Consider the following 16,486-nt stretch of genomic DNA (forward strand, 5'->3'; position numbering starts at 1 on the left):
ACTGTGCAGTGTTATTTTTAGTTCATATTGTAACATGTTGAGCAGTTGCTAGGCAACGACCCATAAACAGCAACAGATGAGCGGTGTTATATGCAGTCCATGATATGTATGTATTGGCCGTCTTGTAGTGCACTCAATTTCACGTCACTTCACTACATGTTTCGGCATCACTGTGCCATCCTCAGGTGTGTTATTTACGTCAAGCTATTGCATTACTCGCCATCATGTGTTGTTTATAAAATTATCTAAAATGCACACTATTCACTAACTATAATAAAATTTATATATATCCATCATCTTACATGTCTCAGCTCAAATTCACGTACTTCATCATTCTTCCACTGTGGGAGTCGTTCTTCCTATATTTTGTGTATATTGTGTCTTGTGATGTGTCCTTTTTTGGCTCGCAGCCAAAGTGGAAGAATGATGTAGTACGCGAATTTGAGTTAAGATGTGTAAGATGATGGATATTAACAAATTTTGATGTATATATAAATTGTATTATAGTTAGTGAAGAATGTGCATTTTAGATAATTTTATAAACGACACATGATGGCAAGCAATGCAATAGCTTGACGTAAATAACACACCTGAGGATGGCACAGTGATGGCAGAACATGTAGTGAAGTGACATGTGAGATTGAGTGCACTACAAGATGGCCAATACATAAATATCGTGGACGAGAATCAGTGCAACACGATGCTAAAATACATTATGTTATATGCAGGACAGTGAAGAGAGTTCTATAATGCAAGGAAGGGGTGGCATAAGGTATCATGTCCAAAACATTGTACAGTATGTGTGTGTGTGTGTGTGAGAGAGAGAAGCCCTGAACACCTGGTGTCTGTCTAGGTCTCTGTGCTGATGACAGGTGTATATATTTATATTCTCAGAAAGCTGCAGTGAGGTCTCAGTGCTGTTGAAACCTGTAAATGCTGGAACATAAAAATCAATGAAGTTAAGACTCAGGCCCCCTTCTTTTTTCATAGGCTTAGGCCCTGTGAGGCTCATATTACATTGAATGGACAGAATATTCCCTTTGTCACTAATGTAAAATATATTTGTATAATTTTTGATAGAGACAATTACATAGAGACTGCACATAGAAATGATAGAAGCCAAGGCCTTCAGAACATTTATTAGAATTTACTCCCTATTCAAAAGTGAGGGTTTAAGTGTCAAAAATAAACTAACCCTCCTTAAGGCACTGATCAGATTCGATCAACTATGAATTAGCAGAAGTCACATACCTTTTAAAACTGTCACCTGCAGAACAAGATTCTTCACTCCATTGGAAATTTTCCAAGGTACACATGGCTTTCCTATGTATTCAGTTATATAACAAAATTGTTCAGGCAACAAGCTGAAGTCATAAAATCATGAGAATGAACATGTTCGCAGTATAGGATAAGGCAAAGTCAGACAAAGAAAATATAAGAGGCTTTTGACCACTCGAGTGGCTAAACTGCCATTATAGCATAAAATAGGCATGATCTTAGCAAAGCCTGGACTAACACAGGACTTGTATATAGTGCAAAAGGAAGAATTTTAAGTAACATGCTGTGTGCAATACATGCACCTGACAAGGCCAACCATATTTATTAGACACCTATCCTCTTGTTAGAGAGGATGTTACATGAGGGCTATGACCACAAGGATTCAGCTGAAAATAAATCTCTAGTTGTGAGTTTCAAGGGGCTTGGCACCAAGACGAACTGATTGGCGGTAAACCACCCGTCGTAAAGTAACTTTGACTTTTAAGTTGAGTTTTGTTGGTCAGTGAGGAATTGGTGAATGATAACCATTGGGGTTCAGTTGAGCTCTTGGTGTGAGAAGTGGTGTGAGAAGCTGGCAGTTGAGATCGGGAACCCAGAGGAAGGGGTGTGTCTGCCGTTGGAAGACGCTACAGGAGCAACCTGAAGACTGGTGACACAGCAGGTATAGAATATCTAAGTGTGTGAACTAGTGAAACGGTTATGATTACTTGTAGTCAGTAAACCCAATTTCCAATCCAAACCTGCCTCAAATCACCTAGATTGTTATGGTATGTACTATCCCTGTCAAGCCTGTTCCAAAATCAGTGCATTTGCTTGGATACCACACCATCTAGTTCACAGAACAGAAGGGGAACTCAGTGCTACTGGCTGGAAACATAGCCGCGGTGAGCTAGTTTGGTAAGAGGGTATGCTATCATACCAACAGCCTTTGTGTACTGCTCCCTCCCAAAGAACCACTAATTCACATGAATCTGCAGAGGTTCTTACCCCATTGAGTGTTTTTGTTTTCAAACTGAGTTTCATATGCTACAAGTATTATGTTTTTGGACATTATCCAGTCTCTGAAATGTTGTGTCTTGAAAAGGAATTGGGACAGTTTTTTTAAAAAATAGACGAGACAATGGATAATGTACAAAAACATAATACTTTTAGCAATATATCATTGTCACAATCTTTTAGATCTTATTTGAGTTTCATATGACTTCACTCAAAACCTTCTGGAGGGGCATGAGCTAAGCGATATCAAACTCTGTTTAAAAACAGAAAACACACAACGGACTAAGAACCTCTGCAGTACAAGAGATCAGGTTGCAACATTATTTATCGGGAGAAAGTTTCTCACCAGTGCCTGTAAAGTATGAAAATTTCATTTACATCAATTCAACACCCCCTTACTGAAATGCAATGGACATTTGAACTATAACATATACATTTAGTCGTCAACTTACAACCAACTTCCGTTCTGACTGGCAGGTTGTAAGTCAATCTGGTCATATGTCTGCCATATATTTATGAAATGAAAAGGTAAGGAAAAGAGCTGTCTGTTTGTGACTGAAGGAGTAGTCTGTTGGACTGTGGGAAGTTCCCACACCTTCCAGTGCTCTATATGGGGACTGTTGTTGAGTGGGTAACGCAGTGTTTTCCCAGGGTCAACATGCATTCCACCATTGAAACTATCAAAAGAGATTGTCAACCTCCTTAACAAACGCAGCTGTTGCCAGGTATTCGCTGAAGCACCCTCCTGAAAGAACATTAAAAAAGGACGTCAGTGAGCTTCCTTACATGATGGACTAGCATATTTCTTCAGACTGAAAAATAACACACTTTGCAAAGGACTGCCATAAAAAAGAATTTGTGTATTTGATTACTTTATTTCTCATAACAAAGACTTTACCACCTCTTTCTCTCAAAAATCATATTACTGATAGTGTGTTCTGCATTTCAGATATTTTTAATTACCCTAAAAACATTAGTATTGTGACATATTCTATCTAACCTGTGTATTCATTCATTCATTTCCTTTATTTTCCATATATCCATTCAGGTAACAAACCTAGGGTGTGGAAATGTTCCCTTTGAAAATAGATATACCTAGATACATATACAAAATTACATGAGTCACATATCAAAATCACTTACATTAATATAAAGTAAAAAATTTAACGAGATAATTTAAAAATAACTTACTATAAAACTTGAATTAATACAATTTCATTAACTGAATTAAATACATTACAAATTTACACACTTATGACCAATTATGTTGATAATATTCATTCATGGAATAAAAGAATGATGATGTAAAAACCTCTTAAGTGCAGATTTAAAACTTCTCACATCAGTAGCCAACATTGTTATTGTTCAAGGAAGATGATTAAAAACTTTAATACCTGATATGTACGCACCTTTATTGTATTTTGTTAGGTTAACTGCAGGTAAATTAAGGGCTCTAGTTTTGTATTTGTGAATCTCATTGCTACAATTAAATAAATGTTTATTATTAATTGTGTATAAAAGGAATGAATATATATACTGAGAGTAGAGCGTCATTATTTCCAAATTCTTAAAAATTTCCCTACAAGACTCTCTTGGTCTAGAATTCGTTATAATTCCAGTAACTTTCTTTTGCAATATAAAAAGTTTGTTAACACAAGAAGAGCCACCCCAAAAAATTATACCATAACTTATGATAGAATGTATATGTTAAAAAAAAAAAGTAAGGGTATCCCTGTAACAGGCCGTGAAGGCCCATAGGGTTGTGAGACGTTGAGGGTCCCGCATTATCTACACAATCAGCTCAGAGATGGCGGTAAGGTTGTCAGCCTTATGCGCTGGCCGCACTTTACTCCCCAGGAAAATTATTTAATTAATTCTTGGTACTCATTTCTGTTAGAGGCTGATTTGACCCCAGAGCCATAGTGTGGCTGGAAGGATCAGATCAATTGAAAAAATCCAATGACCTCATTGGGACTTGAACCCATGACCTTCTGGCTTGTAGCATAGCCCCTCAAGCAACTACACTAATGCATGCCCCAGAATGTATATGATCAAATTAATTACCTTTAACGTATCCAAAGGGACAATATATTTTATATTTCTCAATGCATAACATGCAATGGGAATTTTATTAATAACATAATCATTATGCTGTTTCCATGAAAAAGTGTCATCAATAATTAATCCCAGAAATGTTGTCTCAGTCACATTTGTTAAATTTATCTGATCATAGTTAATTTGAGTAGTGATATTGTAATAATTCATAGGTCATAACTTGACATACTGAGTCTTATTAAAATTCAAGGTAAGCAAATTAGCATTAAACCATGTATTTATATCTTTGAAAGTTTGATCAAGATTTATTTCAAAGTTTAACTTAGTAGTGTCAGTTACTATAATACTGGTATCGTCTGCAAATAATACCATATTTTTATTTATTATTTTAGGTAAATCATTAATATAAAGCAGAAAAAAACAAGGGACCAAAAATCAAGTGCTGTGGAACACCGCATGTAATTGCTTCCCATTTGGATGAGTTGTTGCTGTCTTTTGATATCTGCCTGTCAAATAAGATCTAATAAGTGTTTTGAATTTTCCTTCAATTCCACAGAATTCCAAGTAATCAAGTAATATTTTATGGTTAACACAATCAAGTGCCTTTTGTAATTCACAAAAAAATGCCTCCCACAATTAACTTATTATTCATCGCAGTTAAAATATTATTTATCAATGTAAAAGCTGCCTTCTCAGTCAAGGAGTGTGTCCTAAAACCATATTGTTCATGAACCAACAGATTATTTGCTTCAATATGAGTAATAAGTCTTGCATATATAAGTTTTTCATTTATCTTAGAAAAAGAAGTCAACGATTATATAGGTCTGTAGTTGAATATATTACGAGTTTTCCCTTTTTAAAATGTTGGTTTAACTATGGCAAATTTTAATCTATCAAGAAAAATACCAGTATTAAGTATTGCATTACAAATATGAGTAAGTGGAGAAATTATCAATGTTGAACTTAATTTTATTATTCTGTTTCAAATTTCAACATATCCACTTAAGTTTTTAGTCTTTAAAAGATTTAATCATTTTTTCAATTTCATAAGTGGAGGTATACTGCCAATTCATTTTAGTAAAAGGTCTACTAAATGTTTTTACTAAGTAATTGATTTGTTTGGATGAATTGGAGCTTATATATTATTATCTGATATAATAGAATCAGCTGTATTGATATACAGTTTTGTAATAAATGATGAAAATTATGTTCGTTTGAGAACTGGGTTCTGGGGATAATAATTTTGAAAATTAGCCCTGATTATTCTCATTAGCCACTTCTTTCATAAGAGAACATAGTTAATAGCATACAGTGCAGTGATCCTTACCTGCAGCCACTAGAGAGTTGAGGCCTGCTGCCACACTATGGCTCATAACTTGAGCAGCCATGTTGACTTTCATTAATAACACTGCACTGGGGTTCAGGTGGGTGTCTGTCAGCCTGAACAACTGGTGAAACGTCTGGGTTTGTCGAAGTTCACACAGTTTCAATATGTGATCTCACTTAGTAATAACAGGAAGTTGGTTGCCCAGATGCTCAGACTTCAACTGCACATCATACTTCCGGAATAGGTTTCGGGTGAACTTCAGGTGGGGAGGATCATATACTGTTGCAATTTCTTAATTATGAAATCTGAAGAATGTTTTCCTTTTGGAAGCACCCAACAGTTTCAAGGCCTTGACATTGTTAGCCCCCATGTCACACACAGTGGCAACAACCTTCAGTCCAGCATTCTGACAGGCATCAAGAACCTCCTTCAAGTACTGCACAGGCACCTCTGCCTTAGTGCTTCCATGAGTAAAGTAGTAAGCTACTGGTTGCTTCCACTTTCCACATAGCCCACGGATCATGAAAACTAGAGCATGATTTGCAATATTCCATGTCTTGCCCTGGCTTCCACAATCCTCAAAACCCTCAATGCAGTCAAATTTATGGCTGAAATGCAAGTTCTCCCTGATTGACAGTTCGTCAAACATAAGAAAACAGTGATTTCTACCAGACATTTTTTGCAGAGACTGTTGGAGTGCATGAAACACATGTGCATTGATGCCTGTCCTAAACGGAACAGTATTCAGGACAGACTGCAAGGATCGTCTGGATGGGAGCGGGAGCAGTGAACGAAGAAGGATATAGGATTTAGGGTTATGTTTAAGGAGAGACAGAACCAACACTTTTTCATCAAAATTCCACCTCCTGCTCTTAGGCTTCTGTCTAATGTTCCAAAACATTGCTGCCAAAAATCTTATAGCCCCTAAACTGAAACAAGATGAAAGACTCTGCATCAGTGGATCACTGTCCACATCACAGAGCTTTTTCCCCTTTTATTCCTTTTTGAGTTTACAGAGTGCACTTTCTTTATTCCAGATATGTTCATATAATTTCCTTTCTCTCGGTGACAATTCTGGAAGTGAAGCCAAATTAAGTTTTCTTTAGCAGAGAATGCTTTGCTCTAGGCTTTGAGGAAGAACCTTGACAATTGATATTCCCGAGTTCTCCATTGGAAACATTTGTATTTACAGAGCTTAGGGGAAGAGAGGTTTCTTTTGCTGCAAAGTTGTTGGCTGCTGTTGGTGGTGGTTGGACTGCAGACATCTGAGAGGAAGTGGAAGGACTGTCTGCATGGATAGGAATAGGTGTTACAGTGGAGTGCACCACTGTCTTGCTGTAAGGGGTGGGAGTTATAACTGAGGGCAAAGGATCCAAGGAAGGTGTATATAATGAAGGGACAGGAGATTGTGGATGTGACTATGAAGCAGAATCTGAGTCACATGGAACTGCCACTCTGTTCAGGTGTACCTTTTCAGCTGCAGTGAAATCACTGTCCAGGAAATGTTTGCTGCACAAATATTCATTGTGCAGCCTTCTAGCGGAATCAATAGTGCAGGATATTCCAACTTTTCCTGCCCATACCGCAGCCCTGTAAAAGTAGAACAGATAGTCTCAAAACCTAGAAATAATTCTTAAGTAAACATTACAGACTTGGTGCACATTCTAAATTCTGGGGTTATGTTGAATAAACTGAACATACACATACGCTAAACTTAATTTCGTTAGATTAAGCAAAACATAATAAAGCAATTACACCATGAATTAAAATAGACATACTGTGCTGGATCCTTTGGAAAGTTGAAGAATCTGATGCCTTGCCTGCTGCATGAGAAGCACCCAACAGCAGCACAGGTTTTCGTTTTCATGTTTATACTGCAAGAAGCAATACAAAAATTATAACACCATCACTGTACACTTACAACTCCTTCACATTCTACTGACAATCTTTGGGCTCAACCGAAAGTTGCAGAACATTGTATATATTTCTAATTTCATTTGTGGTAGTAAACATAACATTCACATACACAAATAATATGTTTAACATGGAGATGTAACTTCGTTCTCAAAAGTCCACTTTCGTTTCGCAACCACATCAAATCAATATTCATACTTACCAATTTGCATATAATGAACCACCATAACCTTATATAATTGCGGGAATTCAAATTGGTTTGTGTAGAACAGTCTTCTGGGATGTGGCACCGTGTAGATGTGGTGTTAACCGACGTTCGAAGGAAGGTAGGGTAGAAGGAAAAATAAGAAAATCCGCAAGCGAAGAGACCGTGAGAACCGGTACAAGCAGACTCACGGTCTCTTCGCTTGCGGATTTTCTTATTTTTCTTTCTACTCTGAAGATGGAGGCGATACGTTCCTCCGAAACGTCGGTTAACACCACATCCCAGAAGACTGCTTTCTTCATATTCACCGCCGTGAAAACCTCAAATCTTGCGTGGTTTGTGTAGGCTCTCTGATTGGTCGAGATCTGTGTGTGTAGAATCTGCCTACACACATAAAGGTGGTAGTTACCGCGTTTCCCTTTCTCCCGACCTAGTTGAATTTAATGTTTAGTAATTTCGGCGCAGAGTTTTTCTTCTACACAAGGTTAATTCATTTTTCTCAATTTAGTCCACGGCTCACTGACAATAGCCTGCACAGTTAACAGGTCTACTGTCACGGGTTTGTAGGAATCGTAGGAATCACGGAGTAGAGCCCATTTAGTAATCCGTGGTTCACATGTATTGTACATGACGTGTAGCCTGATTAATCCGACATGAGCCTTGATATCACATCCTATGGCAATTTAACGGCAGGCAGCTGTAAGGTGGAACGTGACAGCAATGGGGAAAAATACGTGCTCTATAATATCAGAGGTATGTACAGAAGTAGTTTGTAGGTTACCAAACGGAAATCAACTGTCAGGGGTCATTGGAGAAGTTGGAGAACATGTCTCAAGAGGTATCCGTTTTACTAATTTAGGCGGACAGGACTCGTACGTTGAACCTGCCACCTATTGGAAAAGAGTGAATTTTGTTCATGACAGATGCGGGCTACAGCGGGTTTTCGGAATCAAAAGGGAACTCAATTCCGGTCAATTCTGCCCGAATAATGGTTAAATAAAAGATGTCCTGCCAATTCTCTGGGTCGTGGGGGCAGCATATGCGTATGGAGATGATTATTCATGCATACTAGACGTAATGGATAGAGGGAAGCTCCGGTTACTGTTAAAATAAATTATAAATTTTGTCCCCTGCTAAGCAGAACAGACATATCTTCTGGTGAATATTGGTGAGTAACAGATAACTTATTAATATTAATTCACATTTTTTATGTATAGCATGAGAAAACAGGATTTTTTGAATGGAAGAGTTCTGTGTTTGGGATATAAAATTCTTTAGTCTGGTGAAAATCAACCATATAGCCCCCATCTTCTGGGTCAAAGAACAGAGCAAGCAAGAAATCAGAATGAAGCAGACAGAAAGCAGTCCCTCTTTCAAAACACTTGTTTACTTTCACCAGGTTGCAAGGTGGTTTATCCCAGAAGATATAACTTTTCATAGCCACTACTGTGAAAAGTGCAAAGGCAACATATGTATCTGTGAAAAGGAATGATTGCTGTTTATTACACATAGGTAACTGTTTTGAAAGTTTGGCAAGGCTTGTTGTCCCGGTGGTTCTTTGTACTTTTCCAGATGATTTTGGAATTGCAATTTAAACTGGCCATAATCTACCACTCTCTTGCACATCCTGACTTGTCATTCACAATCTTACATTAATTTGTGATATATAATCAAGAGTAGTTGAAGAACAATCATTAAATAATACAGTAAAGAGCCTTGTTATTATCAGTGGTAGAGCCCATTATATGCTTCAAACACTTTGCCTCCATGTAACCTTTTACACTTCTCTGCCTCTCTTGAGGTCAATTATAGCATTCTCATTTATTCACAATGCCTGTTCGATGGACCAACCTACTTTACTTTCTTAAAGGGGGGGAATAACTGCCAACAGAGTGTGTGCTCCTCATGCAACTTTTGAGACATATATCAAATGTATGTTCACACAAAGCTTGGTTATCCCACTGAAGGTCATCTTAACCTAAATGTTTAATTACCTGCAATCTATAACTGTAAAGTTGTCCCCGTGCTTAATTAATTAAGCACTATGCCATGAAGATGTATGGGGGAATGGCTGTATAGATCCATGTATTCTTGACCTCAGCACTGTTCGGAGGTGCATGGTCAACTTCACACCCCAGCTGCTTTACCCTCAGGGGAAGAGCCCACTGTACTCACTATATAGGAGGCTGGGTGGGCCCCAGAACTGGTATGGGCGATGTGGAGAGGAGAAAAATCTCGCCACTACTGAGACCTGAAGTCCGACCCCTTGGCCATTCAGCCCATAGGCAGACACTATACTCACTGGCTCCTAATAACAGTATGGTGGATGTAAAAATTTTGAGTTTGCTTAATGTATGGTCTTGATATGATGTGTGGTAATAGATCTTGGAAAAATATACTACTTCTGTAGTTGTAGTTTTTTGTAGAATGTACAATAGCATAGCAGTCATGCAAACATTTTCTTTGGTTTTCAGCTTGATTGTGACAGTGGGGGATGATACAAAACCTGGAGGTTGAGTCTGACAAATTTATGATATTCGAATATAAGATGCATCCAGTTTTTGAATGTAAGGTTTAGGGGAAAAAATGAAAAAAGTGCACATTCCTCGAATTTAAGATGCACCTGAGTTTTTCAATGGGAAAAAAATATGTAAACCGTGCATCTTACGTAGCACGTCCACAAAGTAAGTTTCCCACTTGTCCCACAGCTAGCAAACCTTATATTGCGCGAAGTGACTGCGGGTACATGACAGAGCAATGAGCTAGCATGGCGCATGCACTAACGGAATTTCCCGCATTCCCACAGTAGCATTGTTGCAGCTGTTGAAGATGGAGGCTCTTATTGAATGTCCCGCCGACCGTGAAGTGCAGTCAGTGATAAAGTTTTTGAATGCACAGAGCATAGCACTGATCGAAATTCATCGTCAGCTGTGCCGGGTCTATGGGCCTAACGTCATGAGCAAGCAGATGGTGCATCGCTGGTGCAGACAATTTTCAGCAGGTCGACAAAGTGTGCATGATGAGAAGCGCAGTGGGCGGCCATCCATCATTACAGACGACCTGGTGGAGCTTGTGCGGGAACGCATTACGGAGAATCATCACGTCACAGTTACGGAACTCAGCAGTCATGTCCCACAGATTTCCGGCTCCTTGTTGCACGAAATTGTCACGGAGCACCTCTTGTTCAGGAAATTTTGTGCCAGGTGGGTGCCGAAGCAACTGACACCAGAACACAAAACAAAGTGCATGGAGTGAGCATTGACATTTCTGCAGTGGTACCATGATGACGGTGACGAGTTTCTGGACCGGATCATCACAGGTGATGAAACGTGGATTGCACACATTACTCCAGAAACCAAGCAGCAGTCAATGCATTGGCATCACAGTGGATCTCCCTGTAAGACGAAATTCAAGCAGACGTTGTCGGCGTGGAAAGTGATGTGCACGGTATTCTGGGACAGACGGGGCGTTCTCCACGTCGACTTCCTGACCAGAGGTGAGACTGTGAATGCTGAGCGTTACTGTAAAACACTGCAGAAATTGCGATGGGCCATTCAGAACAAGCGGCGCTTGATGCTTAGTGCTGGTATTGTCTTCCTGCACGATAACGCTAGGCCGCACACGGCTCGACAGACAGCAAGTCTCCTGCAGGAGTTCAGCTGGGAGGTGTTTAATCATCCATCCCACAGCCCGGACCTCGCTCCCAGTGATTTTCATCTTTTCCTACACCTCAAGAAATTCCTGTCCGGTGACCGTCAGCGTTTTGAGAATGACAGAGAGGCGGAGATGGTTGTCACAGTGGTTCCAATCCCAGGCGGCAGACTTCTACGACACAGGTATTCAAAAGTTGGTCCCACGGTATGACAGATGTCTCAGTTCTGGTGGCGATTATGTTGAAAAATAGCTGAACACTTGCTGTATCCGTTGCAATAAATATTTCCATGAAATTGTGTTTTGTTTCTGTAAACAGCCCCAGGGAAACTTACTTGTGGATGAGCCTCGTATGTTCAAAGTAATATGGTAACATGGAATTTGTAATGAAGTAATAAAAGGTAAAGCTATCCCTGTAACAGGCCATGGAGGCCCATAGGGTTGTGAGACATTTAGGGTCCCACATTATCTAGACAATAGGATCACAGATGGTGGTAAGGTTGTCAGCCTTACATGCCAGCCTCCTTTTACCACCAGGAAGATTCTTGATACTCACTTCTGTTAGAGGCTGAGTCAACCCCAGTGTGGCTGGAAGGATTAAGTCAATTGTAAAAAAGGCTGACAGCCTTTGAGCTGATTGTCTAGATAATGTGGGACCCTCAATGTCTCACATCCCTATGGGCCTTCAGGGCCTGTTACAGGGATAGCTTTACTTTTTAATTTCGTGTTTGAGTAAAACTGATAAAAGTTTTCTTTTGTTTTACAGATTGAGAAAGCTGAACAGTCAATAAAAACTTGTTTTCATAGAGTAGAAGTATTAGAAAAAAGCCTTAAGTCTCGATACTTATCTATAGAAGAAAGGTAAGTGCTTCTCCATACATATAGTTTCTTATAACCAATAGAAGATGCAGAGGAAAGATGATATACTGAATTGTGCATGCCTATGTATGTAAGAAATTTGGGTTGACTGGGTAAGATTTATGACAGAATTCCATTTGATTAAGAACCAATCTGAAGTGGACCAATTTAAGATGTATTTATAATCAGGTCATCAGGAATTTTAAGTTACACATCATAGGTAATCAACAGGTACTGCAATTCAGCAGCTCACTTTACAGTGTCTTCAATTTTGCAGAGAGAGACTAGAAAAGGAACTGGCAGACGTGAGGAGTCTCCTAACTGAGAACGAATCAGAACTACGAAGGCTACATAAAGAGAACAGTAAAACTTTTGCAGTGGCTGTGATAATCATGTTCTTTGCCTTTTTGATGTATGGTATTTATATAATGGTTACAAATCCAGTAAACAGTGTATAGGATATGCATTAATATGAAATACAGGGTCCGGCAAATCGACCTCCCGTATTTCAAAAGGCAGTTACAAACAAAGAAAGAAAGATACAGAAAAAATACTTTTATTTGTGAACAACAAATACGATGCTATTTTACATTACTTGGTTTTAAAAATTATTTCCGGTAAATGGCGTCCTCCATTGTTCACACATTGACGAAGCCTTTCCCGGAAGTTGTCCATAGTTCTTCGTGTCATTTCCGGTGGAATGGCAGCCACTGCCTGGGTGATTGCCTCCTTAAGTGCTTGCAGGGTTGTGGGGCGATGTTTGTACACTTGCGCCTTTAAGTGTCCCCAAAGAAAAAATCACAAGGTGATAAATCGGGTGACCTTGGGGGCCAGGCGATGTCTCCTCACAAAGAGAGAAGACGTCCAGGAAACAACTCTCTCAGAATTGCTAAAGAACGCCGCGAAGTGTGAGCTGTGGCTCCGTCTTGTTGGAACCAGGCTTGTCCCTCTTCATGGTCCCCAACAAACTGGTTTAACTTAGGTCGGAGGAAGGTCTCGATCATGTGACAGTAGCGATTCGAAGTAACCGTTACCGTTAGCCCATTTTCCTCGAAAAAATAAGGACCCCACACACCAAATTCAGCAACGGCGCACCAAACTGTCACACGAGGGCTGTGAAGTGGTCGTTGGTGAAGTTCCTGAGGGTTTTCTGCTGACCAGTAGCGGAAATTTTGTTTATTTACAGTACCTGACAAGTGGAAGTGGGCCTCATCAGATGAAATCAAAACAGCGCCAGAGGGAATGTTCTGAAGAATGTCCTCACACGCAGCTTTGCGAGTTTCAAAATCTCTCTCACTTAATTCTTGGGTAACCATCATTTTGTATGGGTGCATGTGTAGATTTCTGTGCAGGATTCTTCTTACACTCCTATCAGACAATCCCAGGGCAGCTGCATGTTTAAGTGCTGAACGCTTTGGAGATTGCTGGATGGACGCTCTCACACGCGCCACATTTTCCGGCGTTGTTATGGTCTGAGGTCAGCCAGGTGATTTCTTTTTCAGTGCAGAACCTGTTGCTCTAAAGTTTGATACCCAAACGTGAATAGTTTTTCTATCCGGAACAGGATCATGTCGGCGAAGTTCGAACCGAATGCGAAATGCTCGCTGAGTAGTAATCACCGATTCACCATTACGAATATACTCTTCCACAACAAACGCACGATGCTCACCGTGCCACGCCATTGCGACTACTGCAAATGGCACTTATACTGCTATCGATCAATACCCCCTCCGCCACCATATCCCCACAACTCACACAGCGCCCTCTCCAAATACGGGAGGTCGATTTGCCGGACCCTGTATTTTAGTTTACTGATTTTGATACAGAGTTTACAATGAATATAGTGGACTGTTTTATGAAATCAAATCATTTTTATTTTTAAAAAATTTTTATGACTTGTAAAAAAATGTTCTTTTAAAATCATGATGAATGGGACATATTTATCAATGAGAAAATGTTTAAATTTGAGTTTATGAATACTGAGGTAAAAATTATTGTTCATGAAATAATGACATATGAACCCACAAAACAACAAATATGGAGAACAGAAATCATAGCTATTATTAAAATGTGAGAGATATGTAAGACAGATACTGAAACCATTTTTCAAGCAACTGGTGATGAAAAACTCTGGACATTTCCAGTAAGATCTTGCAACTGCAATTACTTCTGAGCATTGATTGCACACCTTAGACAATGAATTTGGTGCAGTCATAATAAACTGTGGTTTAGGGTGACCCTGTATTCTCCATATACTACTTGAACATGGTGCATCAAACCTTGTGTAGACAGTTGTACAGAAAAAAGTCCTATCTGTTGAGTGATATCTCCCAGTGTGGCACTCCTAAGAATGACTGTTTATACATTGCTTAATTTAATACCAACCGTTATGAAATCTATAGTAAACAGTGTTGAAGGGTATGGTCTTCTGGATTGTACCATTATGCACTTCAGAGAACATACCACCTTTCTCTTTAAGCGTGCCTCTAGATTTCTTGCTTGGCTTACACTTCAACTGTGAAGATGGAAGCAGTATGTACCTCCAAATCAATCAGCTGTCTCCAGACTGTGGTGTAAGAACCCAGTCACCATCATAAGAACCTCAAATTCAGCATGTACATAATGTTGTCATACAGTGCCTTACAATGATAAAACTCCCATGAAAGCACAGCCATAAGACGTTAACACAGAAGAAATGAGTACATCTTATTTCTGTTAACTTCTCTTAAATATGACATGCTTTCTTTCTCTTGTAATTTTGGCTGAAACAGTCTGATCTCATGGGTGGGGCTGCTCTCAGAAGAAGAAAGTGTGTTGGGGCTTGGAAAATAGTTCTCACTTTGAAATCCTCCAGTAGGTCTTAGTTATAGAAATACAGACTTTAAAAGTCTTCCCTTTTGTATGGCTGTTGCATAGTTGCAATATTACATGTGATGTGGACGGCGCAATGCTCGGTAAACACCCCCCCCTTCCAGCGGTGACGTAACAGCATCGGAGCAACTGCAGCTGATACATTAACAGGCCCTTCAACACTCCATCCCCCTCCCCTGTGGTGACATAACAGGGGACAGCACGGTTACTACGCAGCAATAAACAACTCTCAGCAGCGTTCCCCAGCAACACCTGTAACATGACGTTACGCAACAGTGGTAGCTATTGCGTAACTTTTCTGTGTTGTCAGTATGGAAGCTACGTAACAAGAGGATTACCGGAGTATCCAGTAGTGAGTATTGAGTCGACTAGTCAGTTGCAGTCAACCATTTGCCAGAATGAATGGAAGCAGGAACTGTGATACTGCTGATGGCAGGAGTAGTTGTACTGTAAATTGTGTAACTGTGAGAGCGAGTGTTCAATAAATTCGCTAGATCTAAGATGGCGTAAAGTTATTTGTCGTGTGACCTACCAAACACGTGACAATACTAAAACTTGGTAGTAGAGGGATAAGCCTGTGGATTCATGATGTGGAGGCCTTAGGATCAACATGCATGATTTCGTTTTTTACTTTTGTCTCAGTAAAGATTCAAGAGGCAGGATAGCGTAGTCAGTGTAGCGACTGGCTACGGGCTGGACAACCAAGGGTTTAGAGTTTGAGTCCAGTAAGGGCAAGAATTTTCTCTTCTCCAAGTCATCCAGACTGGCTCTGGGGTCCACCCAACCTCCTATCCAATGGGTACCAGGGGCTTGTTCCCCAGGGGTAAAGCAGCCGAGGTGTGTAGCTGACCACTCACCTCCAACTAGTGCTAGGCCAAGAAAATGTGTATTTGTACATCCACTCCCCAATATGCCTTCATGGCTTAGTGCTTAATTAATTAAGCACAGGGACAACTTTACCCTTTTATCTCAGTAAAGATCATGTAGGAAAAGCATCAGACAAGTGAATACCAATATGGATTTTACATTTTGTTTGAACACATTTTGATTAGTGTAATTAGTCTCATTAGTGTAGCTGGTTGAGGCACTATGCTACAAGCCAGCAGGTTGCAGGTCTGAGTCCTGATGAGGTGGACTTTTTTCAATTTACCTAATCCTTCCAGCCACACTATGACCCTGGAGTTGACTCAGCCTCTAACAGAAATGAGTACTAGGAATCTTCCTGGGGGGGGGCTTACAACTTTATCACCATCTGAGAGCCAATTGTCTAGAAGATGTGGCAGCCTTGACATCTCACAACCTATGGGTCTTCACGGCCTGCGACATGGATA

At 39.8% G+C, this 16,486-nt stretch overlaps 2 protein-coding genes across 3 annotated transcripts in view; one reads left to right on the forward strand and one right to left on the reverse strand.

Moving 5' to 3' along the window:
- Positions 1-2,632: 2,632 nt before the first annotated feature.
- On the reverse strand, positions 2,633-7,801 carry LOC117282397. The gene is made up of 4 exons (XM_033751818.1): positions 7,773-7,801; positions 7,435-7,530; positions 7,126-7,246; positions 2,633-3,019 (listed from the first exon to the last, which is right to left on the reverse strand). Exons 2-4 carry the CDS (start codon positions 7,521-7,523, stop codon positions 2,723-2,725), a joined length of 507 nt encoding a protein of 168 aa, XP_033607709.1. The 5' UTR covers positions 7,524-7,530; positions 7,773-7,801; the 3' UTR covers positions 2,633-2,722.
- A 531-nt stretch (positions 7,802-8,332) lies between these two features.
- Positions 8,333-16,486, forward strand: part of LOC111865397 (GDP-mannose 4,6 dehydratase) — a 40,345-nt gene continuing 32,191 nt past the window's right edge. The window contains exons 1-2 of one of the 2 annotated variants that reach the window (XM_023853381.2): positions 8,333-8,528; positions 12,193-12,287. The gene's annotated coding sequence lies outside the window, so the exon portion shown is untranslated. Of the gene's footprint in view, positions 8,529-8,665; positions 8,944-12,192; positions 12,288-16,486 lie in introns of those variants that run through there. The other variant, XM_023853382.2, reaches the window with a different exon arrangement.

The sequence above is a fragment of the Cryptotermes secundus genome, unplaced genomic scaffold (assembly GCF_002891405.2).
Source record: "Cryptotermes secundus unplaced genomic scaffold, Csec_1.0 scaffold295, whole genome shotgun sequence".
Lineage (NCBI taxonomy): Eukaryota > Metazoa > Arthropoda > Insecta > Blattodea > Kalotermitidae > Cryptotermes > Cryptotermes secundus.

Coding starts and splice junctions, on each gene's coding strand:
- LOC117282397 (XM_033751818.1), bottom strand. CDS start 7,523: ATGAAAACGAAAACCTGTGCTGCTGTTGGGTGCTTCTCATGCAGCAGG. Junction 7,247..7,434: donor TTTCCAAAGGATCCAGCACA/GTATGTCTATTT, acceptor CTACTTTTACAG/GGCTGCGGTATGGGCAGGAA. Junction 3,020..7,125: donor ATTTCACTGCAGCTGAAAAG/GTACACCTGAAC, acceptor ATGTTCTTTCAG/GAGGGTGCTTCAGCGAATAC.